The sequence below is a fragment of the Leishmania panamensis genome (assembly GCF_000755165.1).
Source record: "Leishmania panamensis strain MHOM/PA/94/PSC-1 chromosome 25 sequence".
Classification (NCBI taxonomy): domain Eukaryota; phylum Euglenozoa; class Kinetoplastea; order Trypanosomatida; family Trypanosomatidae; genus Leishmania; species Leishmania panamensis.
In genome coordinates this window covers 484,874-507,143 of record NC_025871.1, presented here as the reverse complement: position 1 = coordinate 507,143, position 22,270 = coordinate 484,874, and the positions used below count along the sequence as shown (strand labels likewise).

The 22,270-nt window shown below is 61.4% G+C and overlaps 4 protein-coding genes across 4 annotated transcripts; all 4 read left to right on the top strand.

Moving 5' to 3' along the window:
• Positions 1–146: 146 nt before the first annotated feature.
• LPMP_251290 (cullin-like protein) lies at positions 147–3,314 on the top strand (the record flags this gene model as incomplete). Its single annotated transcript, XM_010701397.1, has 1 exon — positions 147–3,314. One exon carries the CDS (start codon positions 147–149, stop codon positions 3,312–3,314), a length of 3,168 nt encoding a protein of 1,055 aa, XP_010699699.1.
• Positions 3,315–4,373: 1,059 nt separating this feature from the next.
• LPMP_251280 (hypothetical protein) lies at positions 4,374–5,873 on the top strand (the record flags this gene model as incomplete). The annotated part of the gene is made up of 1 exon (XM_010701396.1): positions 4,374–5,873. One exon carries the CDS (start codon positions 4,374–4,376, stop codon positions 5,871–5,873), a length of 1,500 nt encoding a protein of 499 aa, XP_010699698.1.
• A 2,828-nt stretch (positions 5,874–8,701) lies between these two features.
• LPMP_251270 (hypothetical protein) lies at positions 8,702–15,526 on the top strand (the record flags this gene model as incomplete). Its single annotated transcript, XM_010701395.1, has 1 exon — positions 8,702–15,526. One exon carries the CDS (start codon positions 8,702–8,704, stop codon positions 15,524–15,526), a length of 6,825 nt encoding a protein of 2,274 aa, XP_010699697.1.
• Positions 15,527–16,519: 993 nt separating this feature from the next.
• Positions 16,520–22,153, top strand: LPMP_251260 (hypothetical protein; the record flags this gene model as incomplete). Its single annotated transcript, XM_010701394.1, has 1 exon — positions 16,520–22,153. The coding sequence occupies one exon, from the start codon at positions 16,520–16,522 to the stop codon at positions 22,151–22,153; it is 5,634 nt and encodes a 1,877-aa protein (XP_010699696.1).
• Positions 22,154–22,270: the final 117 nt, after the last annotated feature.

The following is a 22,270-nucleotide window of genomic DNA, read 5'->3' as shown; positions in this document are numbered from 1 at the left end:
CGTGTCTACGGCAGCAAACACACCCCAGGCACACGGCGACCGTCCCACCTTGCCGTGAGCGTCTGCGCGTACGTGAGACAGTCAATCCCCCACCGTTTGTGCTTACTTTTTTATTTTTTCTTTATTTTGTGCTCTGAGTTATCAGAATGACTATGTTTCCACGCCCTCACTTGCCTTCTTTCCAGGTGACGCTGTTACCCGACCTGCCACCGACGCAACAGCATCAGACAGCGGGTAAGACAACCTCCGCGTCGCCACCACCTTCACTGCCATTCCCTTCACTCGCGTCCTTACAGATGCACGACGAGGCTGCCGCCAAGGCCATGCTGCATGCTGTCCTTGACATGGCCTCTGACTACACGATACCGCAGCGTCGATTTTGCAGCTACTCTCCCGAGGCAGTGCTGCGCAGTGTGCGAGCCCTTGTCGACAGCGATCTCTGCGCACTGCTGGTGGAGGCGTTGCAAGCCGCTGTGCGGGCGTACGCGCAACGCTGCGTAGCGGTACTGCTGGCGCAGCAGCAACAGCTAGCGCCCAGCGCCGGCGCTGCGCAAGGAATGACCAATAGCGACCCGGAGAGCGACGAGGAGGCCAAGACGATGGCGACGAACGCGGGACTGGGTGAGGTTCAAATTCTGGCCCAGCTCGTCACCTACTGGGAGCGACTACAGGAGGGCATGATAGAGCTGTCGTCCGTGTGGGTCTATGCAGACCAGTGGTGCTCGACTCAAGTCGGGAGCGCAATGCCACGCTCCCTCACCGCTGCCGCCACACAAGTGATTCGTGAGGTTCTCAGCGACTACCCGGGGCTCTGTGAGACTGCGCTGGCAGGGTACGTGACTGTGCTGAGGGCGGAGCTAACGGCCGACACGGAGGCGCTTCTCTCGGCGTCACGCTCTGTGTGCATACCCAATCCGGCAACGCTGCTGGACACGCGTGCAGTAGCTTCCTCTGCGAGTGCGATGCGGTCGGTATCTTCCGCACCACCTCTACCGAGTGTGGAGGCAACTCCGCTCGTTGTGCTGGCGTGCCCGCCTTCTCTCACCTCCCTCGACAAACCTCTTCGACAGCGCCTGTTACGTCTCTTTACTCAGCTCACCCTTGCCACACAGCACTACACAGCCCAGGTGGAGCCGACAGTGGTGCGCGTTGTGCGAAGTCACTACGAGAAGGTTGCGCGCCGCTTGTGGGATGATAATGTCAACGCACAAGTGTTTTTCAGGTTCTGCGATGGTGTCCTCAAGTACATCGGGCCGATGTCGGTGTCCTTGCTTCACTCTGGCACGACACTAGTGCTGGAGGAGGCGATTCAGGGGTCGTTGATTAGCATGGTGGGTAGCGAGGTACTTAAGCGCGACTTTGCTGCCCTCATGGAGCGGCAGGAATACCGCTCGCTGCGGTTGGCATGGCGACTGCTGTCTGCCAGTGCGCGGGTGCGCAGCTCTCCGCTTGTCGCTGGGCTATTCCATGAGTACCTCATTGACTGCGGTCAGCGCATCATGGAGGAGCTGGTGCCTTCGTCAACCAAGGTCACACCTGCTGCAGCTTTGGCGCCTCCATGCGAGCGCCCGTTCCTGGCGGTGCGGCATTTGCTCGGTCTGCTGGAGCAAGGCAGCCGCACCGTCGCGAAGTGCTTTGCGGAGTGCGAGAGGGATTTCAAAGTGGCTCTGCACGAGGATATGCAGACAATCCTTGAGGCTTACCCACAGGCCTTCTCGGAGCAGCTTGCCGCCTACCAGGACGCGATCATGAAGGAGGTCACGGTGGGGCTCGTGACGGCTGGTTCTCCAAAGTCAACAGTGCCGGTAGAGGTCGAGAACAGTGATGATGACAATGGCGCCGAAGAGGATGAGTCGCCGTTGTGCCGGCCACGCGCAGAGGGGTCGTCGCTGTCGTTGCGCCCGCCAGTTGCGCCACCTTTGCTCGACGCCACACGGGCCGAGGAGGACGACGGTGTCTCGTCGGAGAGAGAGGAGCTGACGGGGGTGGAGGATGCAGTGGAGGGCGATGCCGTGATTGGCGCCGCTGCACTGCGTCACGCCGCACCGCTTCCGGCGGAGGTGAAGGAGGTGACATCGGTGCTGCGCCGCATCGCCCACATCTATTCCTACCACCCCAAGAAGAACATGTTCGAGGATGCCTACTGGCGCGACTTCGCCAGGCGCTGCCTGCATGCGCACCGCAAGCTGAACAGTACAGTTGAAAATGCATTCATCTGCTTCCTGCGCGACATCTGCGGCCTGTCCTTTACCTCCAAGTTTGAGGGAATGCTGACTGACCTGACCTCGTCGGCGGAGCTGACGACGCAGTACAGCATGTGGGTCCAGGAGCAGGAGCAGCCCTCCGGCGAGAAAGGCGGTGGTGCCGCGGCAATGGGTCACTCCATGTCGGGGACGAAGAGCCTTGATGCATACCTGTTCATCCTGACGAAGAGCTACTGGCCTGAGTACCCACCGATGCCCAGCAGCTTCTACGTACCGCCTGCGGTGCAGGCCGTCACGCAGCAAGTGGAGAAGTTCTACACCGGCCTGTTCCCGAATCGTCACCTCAGCTGGCAATACCCCCTGAGCCACGCAACCCTGCTCACGCGACTCACACCGCAGAGCTCCGTGCTGACGCTCACTGGCACGTACACGCAGTGCGTGCTGCTGATGCGCCTGGACGCTCTCTACGACCGTGGTGTCACCTCCATTACAGCCAAGGCGCTGTGCGATGCTGTTGGGATGGACATGGCCAACACAGAGTTCGTGTGGTCGCTACAAGGACTGTGTCATCCACGATTCGCCCTTGTCCTGCGCGAGGGGGTCGGCTCGGTGGTTTCTGCAGCGGGAGGGGCGCAGCGCAAGTCTGTAGAGCTTGATAACGAGGATGACGAGAGCGGCGCGAGGGTCGAGGGTGTGGTGGGGACCTCTGCGTCGCCGCAGTCCGCCTCATCCGGTGCCGCTGCAGGCGCGTCCGCCAGCTACGCGATCACTGCCACAGACTCGCTGCAGCTGAATCTGAGCTTCACGTCTGCCAAGAGCAAGGTGCGCATTCCTCTTCAGACGCGTATGCGCGCCATGGCGTCGGTCGGCTTCGATGGCCTCAGCCGCGGTGGACGCACCGCCGACAACGGCGGTCATCTAGTGGAAGTGTCTATCGTGAGCTGCCTAAAGGCGCAACGCACTGTGACGCGCGCAGACTTGGCGAGCGCCGTAGCAGCGCAAGTGCCATTTCCGGTGACAACGGCGGTGCTGAAGAAGGCGATTGACAAGATGATCGAGCGCGGTTTTATGGTGCGTGGGAAGGACAGCACATACGTTTACTCGGCATAGCCTCCGGTGTTACTCCGGTGAGGCGTGTGTGTTTGTGTGTGTGTGTGTGTGCGGGGGCGGTGGTCTGCAGGTGTGGTGGCGGCTGTTGCTGTGGTGAGGCTGGTGGTGTACGGTACATTTGAGGGAACGTTAGCCTCGACAGAAGCCGTGGTTATAGGGCACCAGATGATTGGAAAGGTATCGGAGGCGCCTGACCCCTTTGCGATGTGTGCATGCAGTTGGCCACTCGTAAGGGTGAGGACGGGCTGGTACGAGGGGGCGCTTCACAGCATCTTCCACTCGACTTGATGGGTTGGTGTTCGGAGGCAAGTGAGACACAACTGCTCGACTTCTCAACGGCGCTCGTTGTGCCACGCTCATGAGTCCAGAAATTCTGTGTTACCATCTCTCTCTCTCTTCGAAAAGATGCATATTACACGGACTCAACGCTCATATATATGTGCTTTCTTCTATATCAGTGTGCGTCGTGTACGTCCGTCTGTCTTGCCTTGCGCGCTTTGCTCGCCTCTCTTGCCAATTCACCCTCTTATCTGCCTCTCTCACTCGCCCACACACACACACACACACGCACAGCTGATTTGCCTCTCCCTTATTCGAGTTTTGTCATCGTTGACACACTTCGTGCTTTCCACCTCCAGCACTCCTCTGCAACTTGACCTGGCCACCGACACCCCCCTCCCCCCACACACCCATCCACACACACACACACACACACACATCCCCCTCTTCGCTCCTTTTTTTTTCCGGCCTCCACGCACGGGCTGTCACCCCCATCTCCACCTTCTGCACTTCCCATCGCAGCAGCAGCAGCAGTAGTAGCAGGCGGCTTTTCCTCACATGGTGGGCATCGCCTGACGAGACTCTCTCTTGGGTGTTCTCTCGCCAGAAAGGAGCCCTTAGTGTCCTTGCACACGTCTGTCGTTTGTGTGGTTGTGTAGCAGACTGAAGCGGCAGAAGCCGTCCATGTTAAAGGAGGGCGAAGGGGAACAGCCACAGCAGCGGAGCAACGTCATCCATACACTCAGAGCAGCTTGAATAGTAGAAAATCGACAAGCGAAAATGTGGTCGATATTCTCACAGGACTTCTCAGACTTTGCCGAGGCGTTCAAGTCCGAGTCAGCGAGGTTTATAGACTATGTCGAGCAGATCGCGTTCAACGTCGTGGGCCGCGGCGACATCTACGCCGGCGACGAGATTCTTGGCAAGGCAGTCACGGAAATGCCACTATCAAATAGTTTGCTGCGCCGCCTGCAGGACACAGAGGCCACGTATGCGCTACTTATTCAGCCGGAAGAGAAGGCAGCGTTTGACGCTTGGGTAAAGGGAAGCCCACTGAGCAGCGCGAACGCGCATCACCGCCAGCAAAACATGGCGGCAGGCAGCCCCACCAGCAAACCAGAGGGGGGATCGCCTGCTGCAACGCCGGAGCAGCTTTCGCCGCTCGGCAAGATGCCAGACCGCCGTTCCGCCGAGTACCCCGATGAGCCGATCAGCGAGACACGCAAGCGACTGCTGGACTACAACGAGGTCGTGCTGCAGTGGTACATGTTGCTTGTGGGCGACGCAGTGAGTCCGCGTTTCAGCGTCTCGGGGTCGCCGGTCGCGAAGCGGTTGCAGATGGACCCACCCTTCGCTTTGAAGTTTGGAGAGGGTGAGGGCAAGAGCCCCGTGTCGGCTGTCACAAGTGGAGAGCAACCACGTGTTTCATCCCCTTCCTCGGCGCTGACGCCAAAGCACGGCCGCATTGATGAGGACGAGTTCTTTGACCGCTACTTTTTCCGCTTAGCGCAGCTTCGTGTGTTGGAGTCGCAGCGCCGCCGCGCGGCTCTCGCCAGAAAGACCTCCGGGGGCACTTCGGCGGCGGTATCGCAGATGCCTCCGACGTCCCCTACAACGCCGTCGCCCTCACCGCTGGCGAACGACCGGAGTCCTCAGAGCGCCGACGAGAGAGACTTTGCCGTCGTGCCGCTTTTTGCGAAGCGCATGATGACGGCAACCAGCGACTTCGTGACGGGTATCGACAATGCGCTGAACAGCGGCGTCGAGGGTGAGGTGGCGGACGAGTTCAGTGGGGATGAGGCCAACGTGAGCCCAACTGATCTCGTACACTACCGCAGCGCGAGGCGGCAGGTCGCGGACCTTGAGTCGATGGTACAGGAGCTGCAGGAGGCGCTTCGTCAGGAGCGGCGACGCGTTGAGCAGCTCACGAGTGCGTTGGAGGAGCAAGGGATCGAGGTGCCAGCACGGCTCATGGCACCGGCACCGTTCTCGGCTGCGGCAACTCCAGCAAAAAAGGCGGAGATGACCTTGGTGACAGTGCCGACGCCTGCTCCCCAAATCGATCTGGTCCTTGCCAGTCCATATGACACTGCCGCTGCGGCATCTTCCATCAGCGGAGGGGCGCCGGCTACGCCGTTAGTTGCCATCCCAGAGACACCGCCCCTAGATAACGAGAAAGCCAGAGGGGACACCTCTTCTGCGCAGAGCACCAGTGGGGACATGATCTCTGCGGTCATAGAGGACGAAACCTGGGTATGCATAACTCCAGGGGCCGAGTAGAAGCCAGGCAGGCGAACCTCACTTGATGAGCGTATGTGTGCATTCATGACCAGCGGAAGGTGAGTATTTGCACATGTGACTGCATGCGTCTCACTATTTTCTCTTGCAGTCGTGCTGGCTACGCATCAGAGGTCGCACCGCTTCGTTGGCCTTCTTTTCTTTAGCGTACCCCCTCCTCCCTAGGCTGTGCCGCTTCAGTGCTTGGTGGCGCTGTCAGGTTTGAATGCCGCTCTTCGGGCGTGTCTGTCGAGAGAGAGGGAGGGAGGGAGTAGGATCGTGCTGCTTTGCTGCTGCTATCATTCTACCGTTCGCTGTTGCTCTTCGGGGTGCTCTTATGTATGAATAGGCCCTCTCCTTCACCAGCGTGAGTGGAAAGAGGGGAGAGAGGAAAGGAGGCGGACGAGCAAGAGCGAGGGAGCTACCCCAAGGCCATGCGCGAGTCAGCATACTCGTCTCAATCGACCCGACTTACGGGCGGCGTCTGGGCAATCGTGCTGCTTGCACCGAGGCCACGCCGGCAGGAGTAGAGTGCGTCTTCTATACAAGAGCGTAGACATGCGTAGGGGCTGTGCATTGTGTCTGCGTAGTGACGAGAGTGGCGGAGCCACCTGCCTCTCCGGCTCACTGCCTCATCGGGTGGGAGCATGAGGGAGGCCAGATGGGTGCGACCTGCACTGAAGACACGGGCAGTGGAAACAAGGAGAGAGAAGGGGCCGTCATGTCGCTGGGACCCCTTCTCGGAGGAAGTGGAGACTGGTCGTAGCACTGACAGGTGCAGTAACGACCTCGCCCGCACTGGGCAGGGGAGCGCGAGCTCGACGGTGCCCCCGGTCTCGTTGCGCCGTTAATGCCCGGAGAACAGGCGCGCAAAGATGAGCTAAGCAAGCAAACAAAGGTGCACCGAAGATGCGTTTCCGCGGGGTCTGGGGTGCTGACTTGCCGGCCTGGGAACGAGGGGGGGGCGGGGGTAAGAAGGAGAGCGAGAGTCAGTCGTCAGCAATACCTGTTCAAGGCACGCCTTCACTGGGGAGGGGCTTATATGTATATGTATGTATATACGTGTGTGGTGCCTTTGTACACTGAGGGAAAGCGGCGTGGGCCACTCGGCTGTGTGTTATTCTGCTGTTGTTCTTACTCATCTCCCTCGTCTTCCCTTTTCCTCCCGTTTCGCGCTCCTGGATGCGTCACGCGAGTTGCTCGTGAAGGTGGTGGGATGTGCGTGCCGGCTGGGGTGGTAGGGGAAGGGAGGAAAAAGTTGGAACGGAATGAGTTATTCCATTTTTTTTTCGCTCGTGTGTTGTGGTTGTTGTTGTTCTGCCTCCTCTTGCTTTTCCTGTCCTGCGTGCTGCTCTTCTTCGCCACTCGCAGTTCTGTGGTGGTGGTTGTGGGCGCCGGTGTGTTTCTTCCCGTGTGTGCCCGATTCTTCGCCTACTTGCCTCTTTCGCTTACTGGATCGCCACGCCCTTCTCTTCCGGGGTTCCCTCTCTTTCCCCGTGATACCTCCTCTCCTCTCCTCTCTTTTTCATTTTTCAGCCGTCGTGGCATTTCCTTCTCGTTGGTTTCCCGTTGTCGCTGGTGTGTGGGTGTATGCGTGTGGCCCTGAAGAGGGCCCTTATATGGTTTCCGCCTATTGCTGCATTTCTTTCCATCGCCTGTGAGTCGTTTTGCGTGCTTCTCCATCTCGCGCTCCCTCTTTCTGCTCCCCCCTCACCTATCTTGTCGACGCAACGCTTCGTCCATTAGCTCCTTACTGCTTCACCCTTCTTTCCCTGCCTTTTTCCCTTCACCTTTGCGTTCTTAACTGTGGTGCTTGTTGTGTGAGTTTGGCTTGTCGCTGTCGCTGCTGCTGATTGCTACAGTCGTGGTTCTGTCTATTCACTGCGCGGAGGTGTTGTACTAGCCTGAGAGAATGGAGGGGAAGAGAACGGGGGAACTGGTTAGGATAGAAGAGGGAAGGGAAGGGGGGAGGGACGTACGGCTGACACTCCGGAAGCACCACTAGGCATTTCTTTGTTTGAGCACACATTGGCGGGAGGTAAACACCCCCCTCCCACACACACAGACACACACACACACTTATGGGGGGGGGGTCGTGCAGGCATCTTTACGACTTATTGAGCAAGTTGCATTTGTGCTGATGTGGCGTCCAACTAGCCTCCTTTCAATGGTGGATGACCAATGCATCTTGCGAACGCAGTTGCTGTTAGTTGATCAAAATGGTCTGAGGACGTTCCTGACTGCGTGGTCCTCCTCTGGTCGCCCCTCCTCTGCGTGCCATTGCTCGACAAGGCGGATCACGTACTGCTACATTGCTGCGCTGCTCTTTCCTTCTACTCCACGTGCTGTATCTTTCCCTACCCTTCCCTCCTGCGCCTCTTCCCCTCTCTTATCTTAAACCACCGCCACTGCCATCATCACCTCCAAACACCGTCTTCATCACACAGAACGAGAGGTAGGCATACCTATCGAGTAAGTCACGCACAGCCGAGATACCCACCCACACCCACGCACTTTGATCTGACGTGTGCGGGAGTGTGGCCTCACTTTCTCGCCTCCTTCCCTAACTACCGCCTGCCTGCCCCGGACTCTCTCTCTCTCTCTTTCTCTGCTTGCGTGGGTCTCCTCACGCCTCTTGCCTTCCCGTCCCCTCCTCCTCCTCAGCCCACACGTACGCTCACGCCCTCCATCTCCCCTTTTTGGCGCATTGCCTTGCCTGCACAGTCGCTTCTCGTGAGTGGTGATCGACTGCTGCGTAGCTCTTTTTTCCGATTTCTCTCTCCCTCTTGCCTTCTGTCGCACCCATTTCCTCCCTCGCCTCGCCAAGCGACATGCTACTGAGCAAGCAACCCGGTGACACAGGCATCTACGCCACCGCCACGCCGAGTCAGGTGCGACTGTACTACGTCCTCGATCGTGTCTTCCCACTCGTTTCTAGTGGCGCAGCGTCAGCGGAGACATCTGGTGTTCTGGGCAATGTCGTGCGTGGCGGTCTCCGTGGCATCGGCGCCTCCGCGACTTCCGGGTCTCTTGCGGACATTCCACCGGATCTACTACCGTACTTTTCTGGGGCGCCGGCATGTGTGCCTCGCGAACACCTGCGCACGCTATGTCGCCTCTCCGCTGTCGGCAGTTCCACCGGTTCTGTGAGAGCTGCGACAGTTAGCGGCACATATGCGCGAGCTGGGCGGTATGACGCTGATGGGCTGCCAACTCCGCTCGCAACGTCGGCATCCCACACACGTTTTTCACAACCCCCTCACACCGGAGTGGGGTGCACGTCGGCAGCTTCTGCAGGTTCTGATGACTGGCTGCAGCAACAGCACATGCAGGACGCCAGCTTCGGGTACCACTGGGGCACCTCGCTCATCCCCTTCCATACAGTCCCCTTTGGCTGCAGTGTCGGCGATGGCTCTAGCGAGGGTCGGCACTTGAGCTTGCATGGCGGAACGAACGCGTTACCGCCAGAGTGGACGGCACCGACACTGACTGCCGCCGGTATCACCTCGATTTTTCTGGAGGAGTGCGGCCCGGGGAAGTCATCGAGTCACATGAGCGGGAGCAGTGCAGTGGAGAACAGTGGATACTGCGCTGGCAGCACGCAAGCACAAGCCGGGCGCTCCGGTGGCGGAGGCGGCGGTGGTGCTCACTCCGGCAGTACCACCTTGGCTGCTACCGTCTCCACTGCTCCTACTGCCCTCTCCCTCAGCTGCGCCACTGACTGCCTGTTATTCTTTGTGGCGAACTCAGAGGGGCTCAGCTGGATTGGCCGCAGTGATATCACAACTTTGTCTCCTCTGCGGGTGCCCATGTCGCTGCAGATGCGACGGCACAGCCCTGGCGGATACAGCGGGCCAGTCAGTGGCGGCGGCGGCACGGTAATGCCATCGGCATCGTGTCCACCGCGGCCGTTCTCCGCAGGCTTTGGCGCGCCGCTGAATACAACAGGGGACTGCCCGCTGCCGAACTCCTCGCTAATGATCTCAAGTGAGGTTGGAGATGATTATGAAGGCGATGACGAAGACAGAGCAGGCGCAGCGTTAACTGATGGAACCGGAGGCGGTGGCGGCGGCAGCGGCGAGACAGGCAGCAGCCACCGTGGCAGCTTAACAGGCGCTGCCAGTACCTCCTTCACTGACGGACCTGACGTGTATGGAGGGGTAGCACCGGCGGCAGTGGTGGAACTCCCGATGCGTAGAGGAATCTCTCATCGTGACCGCATCGTCACCGCGTCCGGGTGGGATCCGCGCAACTCGGCGATACTTGCCCTGGGCCGACAGAGCGGCACGGTGCAGCTGCTGGATGTTGAGTATGTGGTGGGCTCGATGGAGGGCAGGTGCTGCAGCCCCGCTACCACGAGCCGCTGCACGAGTGACGATGGCACCGCCGAACCGTTTTTCGTGGCTGCCGTGGGCAGCGCTGGAGCAGGGGCCAGTGCGCTCGGTGGCAGTGGTGCCGGTGGCACCCACCTGGTGCCATACGCCGGCGCTGACCATCTCAGCTACAGTGTTGTTCAGCAGAAGCAAATGCTGGGTCCCGTGACGGCGCTGGATTGGATGCCACAGTCCCACCTGACTGTTGTGGCCGCGCGGCGTCTCGATGGGCTCGGCTTCTACGCGGAGCTGCTCGATCTGCGCGCCTCCCACGATGGTGTCACGCACCTCGGGGCCCCGCCCGAGGTGCTCGGCGTTCCTATCTACGCGCGTACCGCAGATAGTGCTGCCCCATATGCTCTCTGCCGTGCTGAGCAGGTGGCGTGCCACCCCTCGCAGCGGTACGTCGCCACAGTGGGTGCGTCACGAACGCTGGACATCGTGCAGCTCTGGGATGTGCGCATGGCGACGCGACCAGTGGCGTGTCAGGCGTACCCACGCGCGGGTTACACTTCCCTATGCTGGAGTGCAACAGAGATGGGGGTGGTGCTAGGCACGACGCGCGACGGCGGTCTGCGAGCGCACGTCTTCAAGGAGCTTGCGCCGTCGCGCACCGCTTCAGGTGGCCCTGTCGTCGTGGTGTCGCACCGCTACAGCAGCGCGAATAACCCTCACCTGAGCCCGAGTGTCTTTGTCTCTGGTGGTACTGCGAGAGGTGGTGGGGCTAGCCGCAGTCACCACCGTAGCGCCCCAAGCAGCGGCCGCCCGCACCATCTCTCGACGAGCGGCGGAGGGCAGGAGGTGGATCGGTGGGGCGTGAGTAACAGCAATTTCGTGAACAGCGGCTGCAGTGGGACGGAGGCTGAGGCTGAGGACAACTTCCTCGACGATTCCTGCAGCATCCACTCAGACTTCTCCGGCGACGGCACCGGCACAGTCATGCCCTTCATCACCGATGGAAGCAAGGCTTTGGCACGCGTCAATATGAAGGCGCAGTCTGCGCTCAAGTGCCGGTTGCCGTCCCGCGTGCCTGCCGCTGCAGTGGGGTGGGTTTGCCATCCTCTCTCGGAGCCGACGAAGGCGATCGCCAGCGGCGGCATTCCTGGTCTCGCACCGGCGCACCGCTACACTGGAAGCCGAATGCCTGCTGCCGGAGTTCACCACCGTGAGCCCTTGCATACCTCTCAGGGCGCTACTAACGGCCTTCGTTCCAGAGACAGCCGCGGTGGCGACGTGGGCGGCGATGTGATGGCGCGTGGCTGTCGAACAGACTTGCCACAACTGCTGCTGCTCAATGCCAGAAATGGTGAACTGTATACGCAGGTGTACAACCCAGGTGGTAGCACGGTTACCAACCTCAACAGCAGCACGGCACTGGTCGGCGCCGGCCCAAACGCGTTTCTTATGCACACCTCGTCAGTGTACAAGGCAGCGAGCTATGTGCATGAGGAGGCCGTGCTGGAGCGGCTGGAGTGCCAAGCCGCCGCCGTTGCTACTATTACCACCGTCGCTGCGAACGCAGCTGCTGGTAGGCCGGCGTCCTCTGGCCATACTTCTCTTTCTTCTGGGCCCGGATCCAACGCGGGACTAGCCCTGGTGGGCGGACGCGTAGGCGGCGTCATCTCGGCGGCTGTTGCTTCTACGAGCAAGCCGCGCATATCAGGCGACAGCGCCGCTGATGAAGCTCAGTTGTCAAGTGCTGGCAGCTCCGGCACTGACAGCGGGGGGCCTTGTACTGCTGTCAGAGTTGCCGGCGGTGGTGGCGGTGACGGCGTTGCGACGGCGGCGGCTAGACTAAAGGGCCGCCCGGTCACTTTGATGGGTTTGGGCCTCTTGGATGAGGTGGAGGGCGAAGAAGACGAAGGGAATGAACGGGACACACTGCGGGTCAACTCTGTCCCGGCAGCTACTGGCCACTACGAACACCACGCTGCTGCTAGCGCCAACGCGAACGGGCAGCAGTCTGGGCTCGGCGCTGCTTCCTCCACGGCTCATGGCCGGCCGAACGGGAGGGCTGTGGGAGCTGCTGGAGCAGGTGGCAACGGTGGCGCGGCAGCCACAGGCGGCCCGCACGCCGGACCTCCAACGGAAACTGAGCTTGCATTGGTGGGCACTGGAGGTGCTACTGCTGCTGCTCCTAAGGATGTGCAGCTCAGCGGCACCAGTGGCGCCCCTCAATTGGAGGAGAGACCTCTTGACCATCGAGCTCCCTTGCGGGAATCCGTCGCTGTGTCGCCGCACAATCGGTCTGCCTCTCCAGAACTGATGCAGCAGCAACACATGGTCACTACCTCCGCAACTGGCCGAAGCGTCGCTGAGTCAGCAGCAGCGGCGACCCTTCCACAAGAGATGAGCTTTTGCCAGTTCCACTTGCTCGAGCGTACGCGGCATCTGTGGAGACGTCTGCGCAGCGGCTTCGCATGTGATCCGCTGCTCAACTTGGCGGTGCTCCTGCACGAGGGCGTAGATCGGGAGGCGTACACTGCCTTCCTCTACGGCTGCTGTGCTGCACAGTTGCTCTTCCCCAATGCTGTGATTTTGGTATCAGAGCCACGTAAACCCGGCCCAACAACGGAGTCGGCAACGCCGTCCCTCTCTCTAGTTCTGGGCCTGAAGCGAGCCGTGCCGGGGCTGCTAGAGCTGCTGGTGTCAGAACGTGATTTGCGGCGGCAGTTGGGGCTGAGTGACACGCGGTTCTCTTCACACTTTCGTCTCAGTCAGCATCACCAGCAGCTCGCGTTGGCCAACGCAACCGCAGCTGGCGAGGCGGCGGGTTTTGCGCCTCCGAGCAGCTATGCCATCATCGGCCCTGTAGGGGCCCTCGGGCTGCAGACCCCTCTGCTGACGAGCTTGTCGAGCCCCATGGAGAGGCACAAGGGGCCATCAGGATTTCCACTGCACCCGCTCAGCGCCGCCGCGGCAGGGATGCGTGGTGGTCGCCCACCGCCGCCGGCCCACCTTACGGGACCCGCGATCAACATTGGCGTGAACCGCGCGGCATCATCGGGCATCAAGGGTGGGGCAGGCTCCTCCGGGGTGGCCGGTGGCGCTGGGAGGGACGGCGCAGCACACCGTCCAACGTACCCCATGACGATTGGCATGTTGCGGCAGCTCGTGCTGCAGTCCATGGGCTGGACAGCCCCACCTGCAGTTTGCCTTGTTGATCGACCAGCTGGGCACACGGCGGTGGGTGAGGGGACGAGTGCCAGCGCTTCTGTGGAGGTAGCTGATGGGGTGCAGGCGACTCGGTTGCCTCCTCCGCGCGGTCACATCCACGCCCAGCATCCGGCGGAGAGATTCTTTGTGCAGGGAGACGGCATAGGCCAACACAGCCTGCAGGAGGCGCTGGAGCGGCGCGTAGCCGTGCTCGTGTTACTGGACCGTCTCGAGGAGGCTGCCGAGTTACTGACGCTGTACGGCACGCGCAACGCGCAGTACCCCAGTATCGCTCTGACCCTGTCTGCGGCGCGCGGCCGGCAGACAACGCTGATGGGTCTGGCGGCGGATGACTGCTCAGGGGTGACCTTCTGGATTCATTTGATGCTCAAATACATGGAGATCGTGATGCGTCAGCAGTCATGTGGAACGGCCGCAGCAGGGGATAGGACGCCGCCCACGGATGCAGCAGCTTTAGGTAGCACCAGTGACGGCGGCACATCGAGTATGACAACGAGTACTGCTGCGGCGACGGAGCCGGTCAGTCGCTTCGATGAGTTTTTTACGCTACCGCAGCAGAAGGCGGTGGTGCTACGCCTTTTGGAGAGGTATCCGCGCCTGGTCCTCTCTGACAAGGTGGGCCTCGCCACGGCGCTGCTCTTGCCTCCGCGGTACCACAGCGGCCATCTCGCCAACTTGATTGAGGTCTTCGAGGCTTTAGTGCAGCAGCAATACCGTGACTACTCTGCAGTCGCCACCACCAGCACGGCAGGTCAACAGGTGGTCGTCGGCAGTGCGTATGGGACGCCGTCCTCAATGCCACCGCTGCCCGGGATGAGCGCGCAGCAGCAGCCGTGCGTGAATGCAAAGTGCGCATCGCTGGCGGGCCCATCTTCGCTGCCTGCGCAGAGCTCTTCTGTAGGTACTGCCATGTCGCCGGCGGCTCTCAACAGCCGCTTCCCAAGTCCACCTGGCGACATCCCCGCACATGGCAGTGCCGACTCTCACTACAGCGATCCTAGCGACACCTTTGTGCTGACTGCCGTCGCCTCCGCTGTGTCCGCCAACCGCTTTGCCCCCATCTGCAGGTGCTCGCTGCTGCTCGTGACGGCTGTGGAAGGAGTCAGCACCGACTGCCGCGCACTGCAGCGCTACGTGGACGAGAGCGGCGATGTGCAAACGTCCCTGAGCTACGCAGCGGCATTCGGTAATCTGCTGTCGCCCACTGTCCGCACCTGGCGTGACGCGTACCGGCGTTTGCTCAACGACCAGGGGCTCTCCATGTGGCGCAGTCATCACGATCTGCAGATTGTGAAGCTTGTCAAGGCACGTGAGGCGGTGGACACGCACGGGGGTAGCAGCGCGACCTGCGCGAGCAGCAGGCCGCACGGCGGCGCGGCGGACGTGCCCAACGCCGTCACTGGCGTCAGTGGTGACCCTTCCTCGGGCATTCTCGGCGTACGCACCACGCATGGCTGTAGTGTTAGCGAAACCGCCTCTGGCGCCCCACTAGGGAGTCCAGCAGCGACTTTCTCGGGCGCTGGTGGGCCTCGACCAACAGGCTTCCCTAGCGGATCGACGGCCTTTGGAGGCGACCTCGGTGCGACGCCTGGTGCCGCCTCCGCAGCAGCGATGATGTCGACGCAAACAGCGATGATGATGGAGCGCACGCTGAACCGATTAGCGCAGACCACTGCAGCCACAACCACTGACCGCGACCGCTCGTTGCGCGAGGTGGCAGCGACTGCTGGTGGGGTCAGTCCGGGAGCCAACGAGGCCGTCCACCGAACGGTGGAGCTGAGGTGCAACTGCGGTCAGGCGATGCACGCGACGGCGCCGAGCAAGAGCTCCATTTCGTCTATGACCTCGACGAATGTGACCCGCAAGCAACTCATTCCGTGCGGAAACCCAGAGTGCCGGCAGTGGCAGTCACCGATGTGCATTGTATGTGGTGAGCGCATGGAGCACCGCGCGACGGAGCTGCCGCCAGAGCGCTTCTTCGCATGGTGCAGCGTGTGTCTGCATGGCGGTCACTGGTGCCATCTGCGGGAGTGGTTCAGCAAGCACACAAAGTGCCCGGTCGAGAACTGCCCCTGCCACTGCTGCGACAATGTTCACCTCTCGTAGCTTAGGCTGCTGCTGGTCTTCTTGCCTGCCTCTTTTGTTTCTCTCGTCCTGTTGTCGTCTCTCCCCTCTCCCCGCCCCTGTCTGTGAGAGGGCGTGTGAGCGTATGCGTATGTGTGTGTGTGTGTCGAACTGTTCTTGTGGCCTCCCCCTTCCTCAACTCACCTTGACGACTCTCCGCTTAACTCTCGAAGAGAAGGATGGACGCTTCATGTCAGCCAGTGTACCAGCAGCGTCGCACAGCAGAGCAAGCGGGGCAAGAAGCGGCGATGGGGAGGACGGGCTGCTGCGGTACCATCTGTAATGGACCCCACGGTTTCTCCCCACCCTCTTCCCCTTCCACTTTCCAGATGCATGCTTCTCGCGTGTCTCCGACGCGCGCAGTAGACAGATGCAGATGCACCACGACACGTAGGTACGTAATGGACTGCAGCGCTTGCACGCAAGCACGGCACCGGCACCTGACGTCTCTCTTCTTCTCTTCCGTGTTTCATACTTTTTCTCCTTCCCCGCCACCATTCCTTCCTCCCTCCCTCCGATACCTGTCGTTTGTGCACGTGCGTGGGCGTGCACCTTTGCGTTCGCCATTGCACCACATTGCTTCACCTCTCTGACACACCATCTGCTCACTTGTATCGATCGTCTCTGCCCGCGCTCGCACCCGTCTCACCTTCTGAATTGCTGTGTGATGCACTTGCAGCATACGCGCTTCAATTTCCACACTCACTGGAGGAGGAGGAGGAGGAGGAGGAGAGAGAGAGACGAGGAGACTCGACCGCAAGCTAACCCCCCTCCCCCAAGCACACGCAGACGGCAGATATCGTACCGCATCTGTGATTGGCAGCAAGTGAGCAGCCTCGCCCCTCTCCTCCAGAAGCCGCCCAGCTGCATTGCTGCTTTCGCTTCTTCGTCTAGCGCTTTCTCGTTTTGCGTTTTCTCGCACCCTGTGCGATCACTTCCACCGCTGCCCTCCTTTTCTCTCCCCCCACTTACCCCATGAAGCACTTCGCATGTCAGCCGGACACCCACAATGCGTTCGGGTCGTTGACAAACGGTGTGCTGACGTACTTCACGTTGGACTGCACGCGCTACAGACGCGTGGCAGCGAGTAGCATTGGCAGTGCGGCAGAACTTCACACCCCTGCCAAGAAGGGAGACGCAGCCGTAGGAAGCAAGGCGCCTCTGCAGTGGACCAGTCAGCAGCTCTTCACGGCTCCTTCCTCTTTCGCCAGCCACGGCGCAGGTCACGGTGCCGTTCAGCAGGATGTGGACTTCACGACTGAAACGCGCGTGCGCATCCAACGCACCCTGACCTTGCCAAGCCCCTTTCAAGCAACTCAATGCTTCTTCAGCATGGCAAATCGGACTCTCTTTGGCACCGACATGGCGTTCATCGGTGCCGCCAACGGCGTATTGACCCTCGCCGTGCTTCAGGAGGACCTGCTGCTGTACGTGAGAGGAAAGGACCCACAGAGTCTTCATGAGCAGCTGCAGCGTGAGCAAGCCGCGTCGTCCTGTACCCCGAACAAGCGTTCCGGTTTGTTAGCATCGACCGCTACCTCCGACAACGGCGTGGTCGTCCGTCGGCCTCCCTCCCTCTCAGCCATCTCCATGACCCTACCATCCCCATCACAGAGCGGAGGTGGAAGCAGCGACCCTCCCTCTTCCTCTTCCTTCATTGGCGGTGCCGCTGCGGCGACGATGGCCAGGAGGCCGTCCTCGTTGTATCATGGGATGGATCCATCCTTCGACGTGGACCGTGGGCCGTCTCGCATAGACGCTCCTTCCACCATTAGCTGGATGCGCAACAAGCCACTTGTACTGGTTGGCTATACCTCGGGTCGGGTGGAATGGTACGAGGTATCCATCTCTGCCGCACGCCGGGAGGAGCTGCAGGTCCCGGTGAAGGAGATCGCATACAGCGCGTCGGTGAAGCCTGGTGCCTTTGCCTATCAAGCCCCGAACCGCGATTCCCACAGCAGCCGCGTTGCCCGCGTCGCTGTGGGAGGTCAGATGGCTGGCTTACGGATTGAGCTGGTCGCCTCATGCGTTCTAATGGAGGCTGGCGCCCTTGTGTCCAGCGACTACTTCGCTGTCAACAGCATGGTCGTCGTCGGAAGCGAGCGCGGTACCCTCTTTCTGTTCGACACCGACCACCTGGAGGCGCCGCTGTGCGAGGTGCGACTGAGCACGCCGAGCATGACGTTCCTCTACTGCCACCCTTTCTTGCCCATTGTGGGTGTGCTGTCGCAATCCGTCTGGTCCAGAGCGGAGGAGCTGCCGCCAAGGTCGACAGCAGCGTCTGCGCGGAGGCGACGAGGCGACAGCCCGGCCTTGCGCTTCGCTGACAGCCACAGCAGCGACGTGGCGAGGCCATTAGTAGGCCCGGTGAACGGCGGTATCGGCAGTTATGTAGGAGGTCCGCAGCGTGGAGTCACGAGTGGCAAGCACTGCCCGGCGACCTTCCCACTCGTACCGCTGCAAGGTTCACGATGTGACCCGGACAGTAGCCCGCAGCAGCTTTCCTCCCCATCCGGAGCCACGCCGTCGGCAGTAGTCCAGGGGACTCCGAAAGCGGACCGGCACGTGGGGTGGCATGACGAGAGTCCTGCGGCGCTGATGAGCGGGGGAGACGTCACTGGGGCCTTCTCGAGTAGCAGCTGTGCAGCTTCACCGTTTGGGCTCTACGGCAGCTGTGGTACCGTTCCAGAGGTCGGCACTCCTTCAGCGCTGCACTCTGGCTGCGTGCTGACGTTTGTTGAGTACCGCAAGGACTCCCCGCCGCGGCCGCTGTCGCGCGCTGGGACTGGGACTCCATCCCCACCGCCGTCGCATCGGCTGATACAGGTCTTGCAGCACCGAATGGAGGGTGGGGCGGCGCGATACGGCACTTACTATACTTTCTCGTGGAAGTTCAGCTTTGATTTGGAGCTCGCCATCAGCAACCTTGAGGAAGGCGCGCTGCGCATCGTCCGCGCGGCTCGCATTATGGATAAGGATCCAGGCGCTGACGTCGGTGGCCTAGCTGACAAGGAGGACCGAGAGGGTACCGCAGCGGATGGTGAGCAAGGTGTGTCGGCACCAGGCGCCAACACCGCCCATCCGACTGCGTATCAGGTGCTGCAAAACTACAACGTTCGGCTGCCGTTGCACTCTCTTGTGAATGTCGAGTACGTGTCAGCGGCTACGTCGTCGCTCTGTGCGCCAGACAACGCAGCCGCTGACACAGACGCGGAACTAGCTGCCTGGAGCAACGGCACGAGTGGCACCCCAGCAGAGCAGTCACTCTTTCGGCGAGATGCTGGGCAGTGTCAGCGGCAGGCAGCGCTGCTTGGCGCCGCCGTCGACCCAAGGTTTCGCCTCGGCTTCTCTTCAGTCTCCCCATCGCAGGTAAGCCCCGCTGCAGGGGTGTTGTGCTGCCCCGTGAATCCCCTCTGGGCTGGTCTGACTGTGGTGTCGATGCCGCGTGGCGGTCGACGACACGAGCGTTGCCACAGCGGCGATGCTGATCGCTACGTCGACCAGCTGGATCTGTTTAGCACTCTCAGAGGCTGCAGTGACGCCTTTGACGCCTTGTACTTCCCCGTAGTCACGAGAGGCGGCGATGGTACAGCAGGTGTGATTGGAGGTGGGAGGGCAGGTGGCAGTGATGCCGACCGCGGCGGCCTGCTACTGAAGGAGAACGTGTTAGCGGCATCGATGCTGCAGCCGTTCTGTGGGAATACCGGCGCGTCTGACAGCATGCGTCATCATCGTCGATGCACCGTAGAGACTGGTAGCTGTGGCGGCACTCATGGCAGCGGCGCCGATGCAACGTCAAGCCGCTGGCCTTCCTCGCCAACCATAACCTCCATCTTTACGCCGCAGCCGCATCCGCAGCGCCGGCGAGAGCAGCCACGGCGCCGCCACGACCCAGGGGCGCCCAACATCCCAGTCCCCAGCTACGCTACGAAGGGCACCAAGAATGAAATTGCGAGTGCGGTGCTGATCGCGGCTGATCAACGTGCTGACCTCCACGACGCGCTTCGAATAGGACCCGGCAATGTGTCATTTGTTGTCGTAATGAACGCTGCGGGAGAGGTGGCGTCGGTGCCGGTCGAGGTACGGGCTGTGTCCGCGTGGCACGAGGCCGGCAGCGTGTTCGTCGGTCTCGGTCCCACGCTGTACGCAGCCGACCTTGTCTCCATTCAGGGGATCGAACAACTCATGCGACGGCGCTACGCCGCCGGCTTTGGTCTCTCGTCACTGGCGAACATCACCGCGGTGAAGGAGGTAGGGGGCTTTGGTAGCGAGGATGTCGGCATGCTGCTGTCGTACGTGGCCATACTGGAAGCAGTCCCGCTTGTGGCTTTGTCCGGGCCTGTGCCATCGCTGATGGCGCTGCTGAATAGCTCTCCCGTTGCTGGGCACGGCGCCGTACAGAGGGAGGCAGCAGCGAGGCTGCAGGCACGTTTGGGACCTGCGTGGCGACTGATGATGAAGGTATGCGTGTGCCACGGGGATCTGTGCTGCTTTTTGGTGCTGCAGTTGCTGAGGTGGTTGCCGTCATCGCTGGAGGAGGAAGCGGGGCAGCTGTGGCGAAGTATAGTGCAGCTGCCGCACCTTTCGGCCGCGACACCCATGCTTGGGGAGAGCAGCACCAACGTGGATGTTGAACGCGCCGTCGCGGTAGAAGTGACGCACGGGCACTACCTCGAGGCAGCGGAGCTGCTGCTTCGGTTCAGCAGCCGCTCACCGAGCTACGGTATCGTGGCTAACCTTCTTCGACACCCCGAGGAGGCGCAGTCCATGGTGTGTAACAGTGACCCCCGTGTGTGTGCGTCGTTTCGCGCCTCCCTCACCCCGTGGCTTCTCGTCGTTTTCCACTGCCTGTGCGGCTCCTGCGATGGAGCGCCGCGCTACCAGTTGCACGGCGCGGCGGCAGCAGAGGAGGGGAAACACGATCGTTCGACTTCCGTACAGTCGGTGTTGCCCTTGCATCTCTACCGGCATTCGGCTTTGCCCTTCTGGGACCGCGTCGCCCTGGCAGTTGTGATGGAGGCGGGTACGACGGCTGCCTTCAGCCACGTCATGCAGGACATCCTCCTGCCAGAGTGCAACCCAATTCAGGCGTTGCTGCTTCAGCGCGGCATCCACCACCACGCCTATGCCGCCATGCAGGAAATCGTCGACTACACCGGCGACTTCCAGCTCGGCGCCTGTCTGTTCGCTCGTGTCGGCGTGCTCTCCACGGCGGCGGCGCTCGCCTTTCCCTTCTTGCTGGACGCCGAGGTAAGCGCCGCGGCTGCGACCGGGCGGATGGTGGCTACCTCGTCAGCTGCGCACACCCAGTCTTTGGGGCTGGCGGGCAGCTCTGCGCTCTCCGCTGTTTCTCCCGACTACCCACTGTACAGCTACGGCGCGGGTGGTGACTTTGGTGGTTACAGTGACGGCGACGAAGGCCAAGGACGCGACAGCGTGTACGGCAGCTCGCCGTTCTCGTACCTGCGATCTGGCCGCCGGAGGTGCAGCTTGAGTCAAGTGCCTTCTCCGTCATCTAGTAACGAAGAGGGCTCCATGGAGGATGGCGTAGCGCACACGGCACGACTCGTGCGCAAGAGCGCGTTGCCACCGCCAGCACAGACACCAGGGGAGGTGAAGTGCGACGGTAGGCTGCATCACTCAGCTAACGCCAAGTGCTTCAGTACTTGCCTTTCTCCTGGGCATGCCCTGCGCTGTGCTGTCTCACCGAACGATGCAGTCGTGGGTGGCGGTTGTGGGCGCGGTAAAGGTCTCGGCAACGCCCAAGAAGACAACAGCGACGACGCAGACGCGGATGTGCCGTGGGTGTGGTGGGCCGCGGCGTACCGTTCTTTCCTCGACGACGAGCAGGCCTTCGTGCGCCGCACCACGTTTGACGTGGAGTGTGGACAACTGCGCAGTCGCGCGTTCCTGGCTCGAGACGCTACTGCCGCCACTATGGAGGCCCGCCATAGAGCCGCCACTCCTCCTTCCTCTGCTGCTGCCCTCGCCTCGGTGGCTGGAGTTGCCCATGGTGGCCGTTACAGGTGCGGGTATCACCCGTTTCACCGTACTGCGCCGCGAGATGCGGAGGTGGTGGGATGGCGCCACTCCTCTCCCTCCCCAGAAAATCTCGTGTCGATGTCAGTTGCACACTGTGTGGGTCGTCATGTGGCTGGGGCTAGCGGCGACACCTCGAGTGGCGGTGGTAGTGCTGGTGGTGACCGGGGCCTTCCAACCGCAGCCTCCTCATCTTCTCCGCCTGCAACGATGTCCTTCGCAGGCCCCTTCGGCGATGGCTCTGCATACGTTACCGCTGTTACACCGCCGTACGCATCCGCCTTCATAAGACCGCCAGAGCCGAAGCTCTGCGTGTGTGGGGCGCAGCACGTTGGAACGCAGCTTATTCGGTCACTGCTGAGCATCTGCAGCATGACGGCGACGCGGTGCACCGTGTGCCTCGAGACCGTGCAACCATGTGCCAAGGACGTTGCCACTGCCTTTGCCTGGTGCACGTCATGCGGTCACGGCGGTCATGCGTACCACCTGCAGAACTGGTTCCGCACACACCGGCGCTGCCCTGTGAACGGGTGTGACTGCCATTGCGATGAGGACTCGAGCTTGTACTGATTCCCCGCTCCCCCGCTCCCCCGCGAGCACACAGTGTGGCAGGAGGAACGCACGTATGCGAAACACGCAGCCGCAGTGGCCATGCGAGAGAAGGGAGGGGGGGGGGGAGTGCGCGGA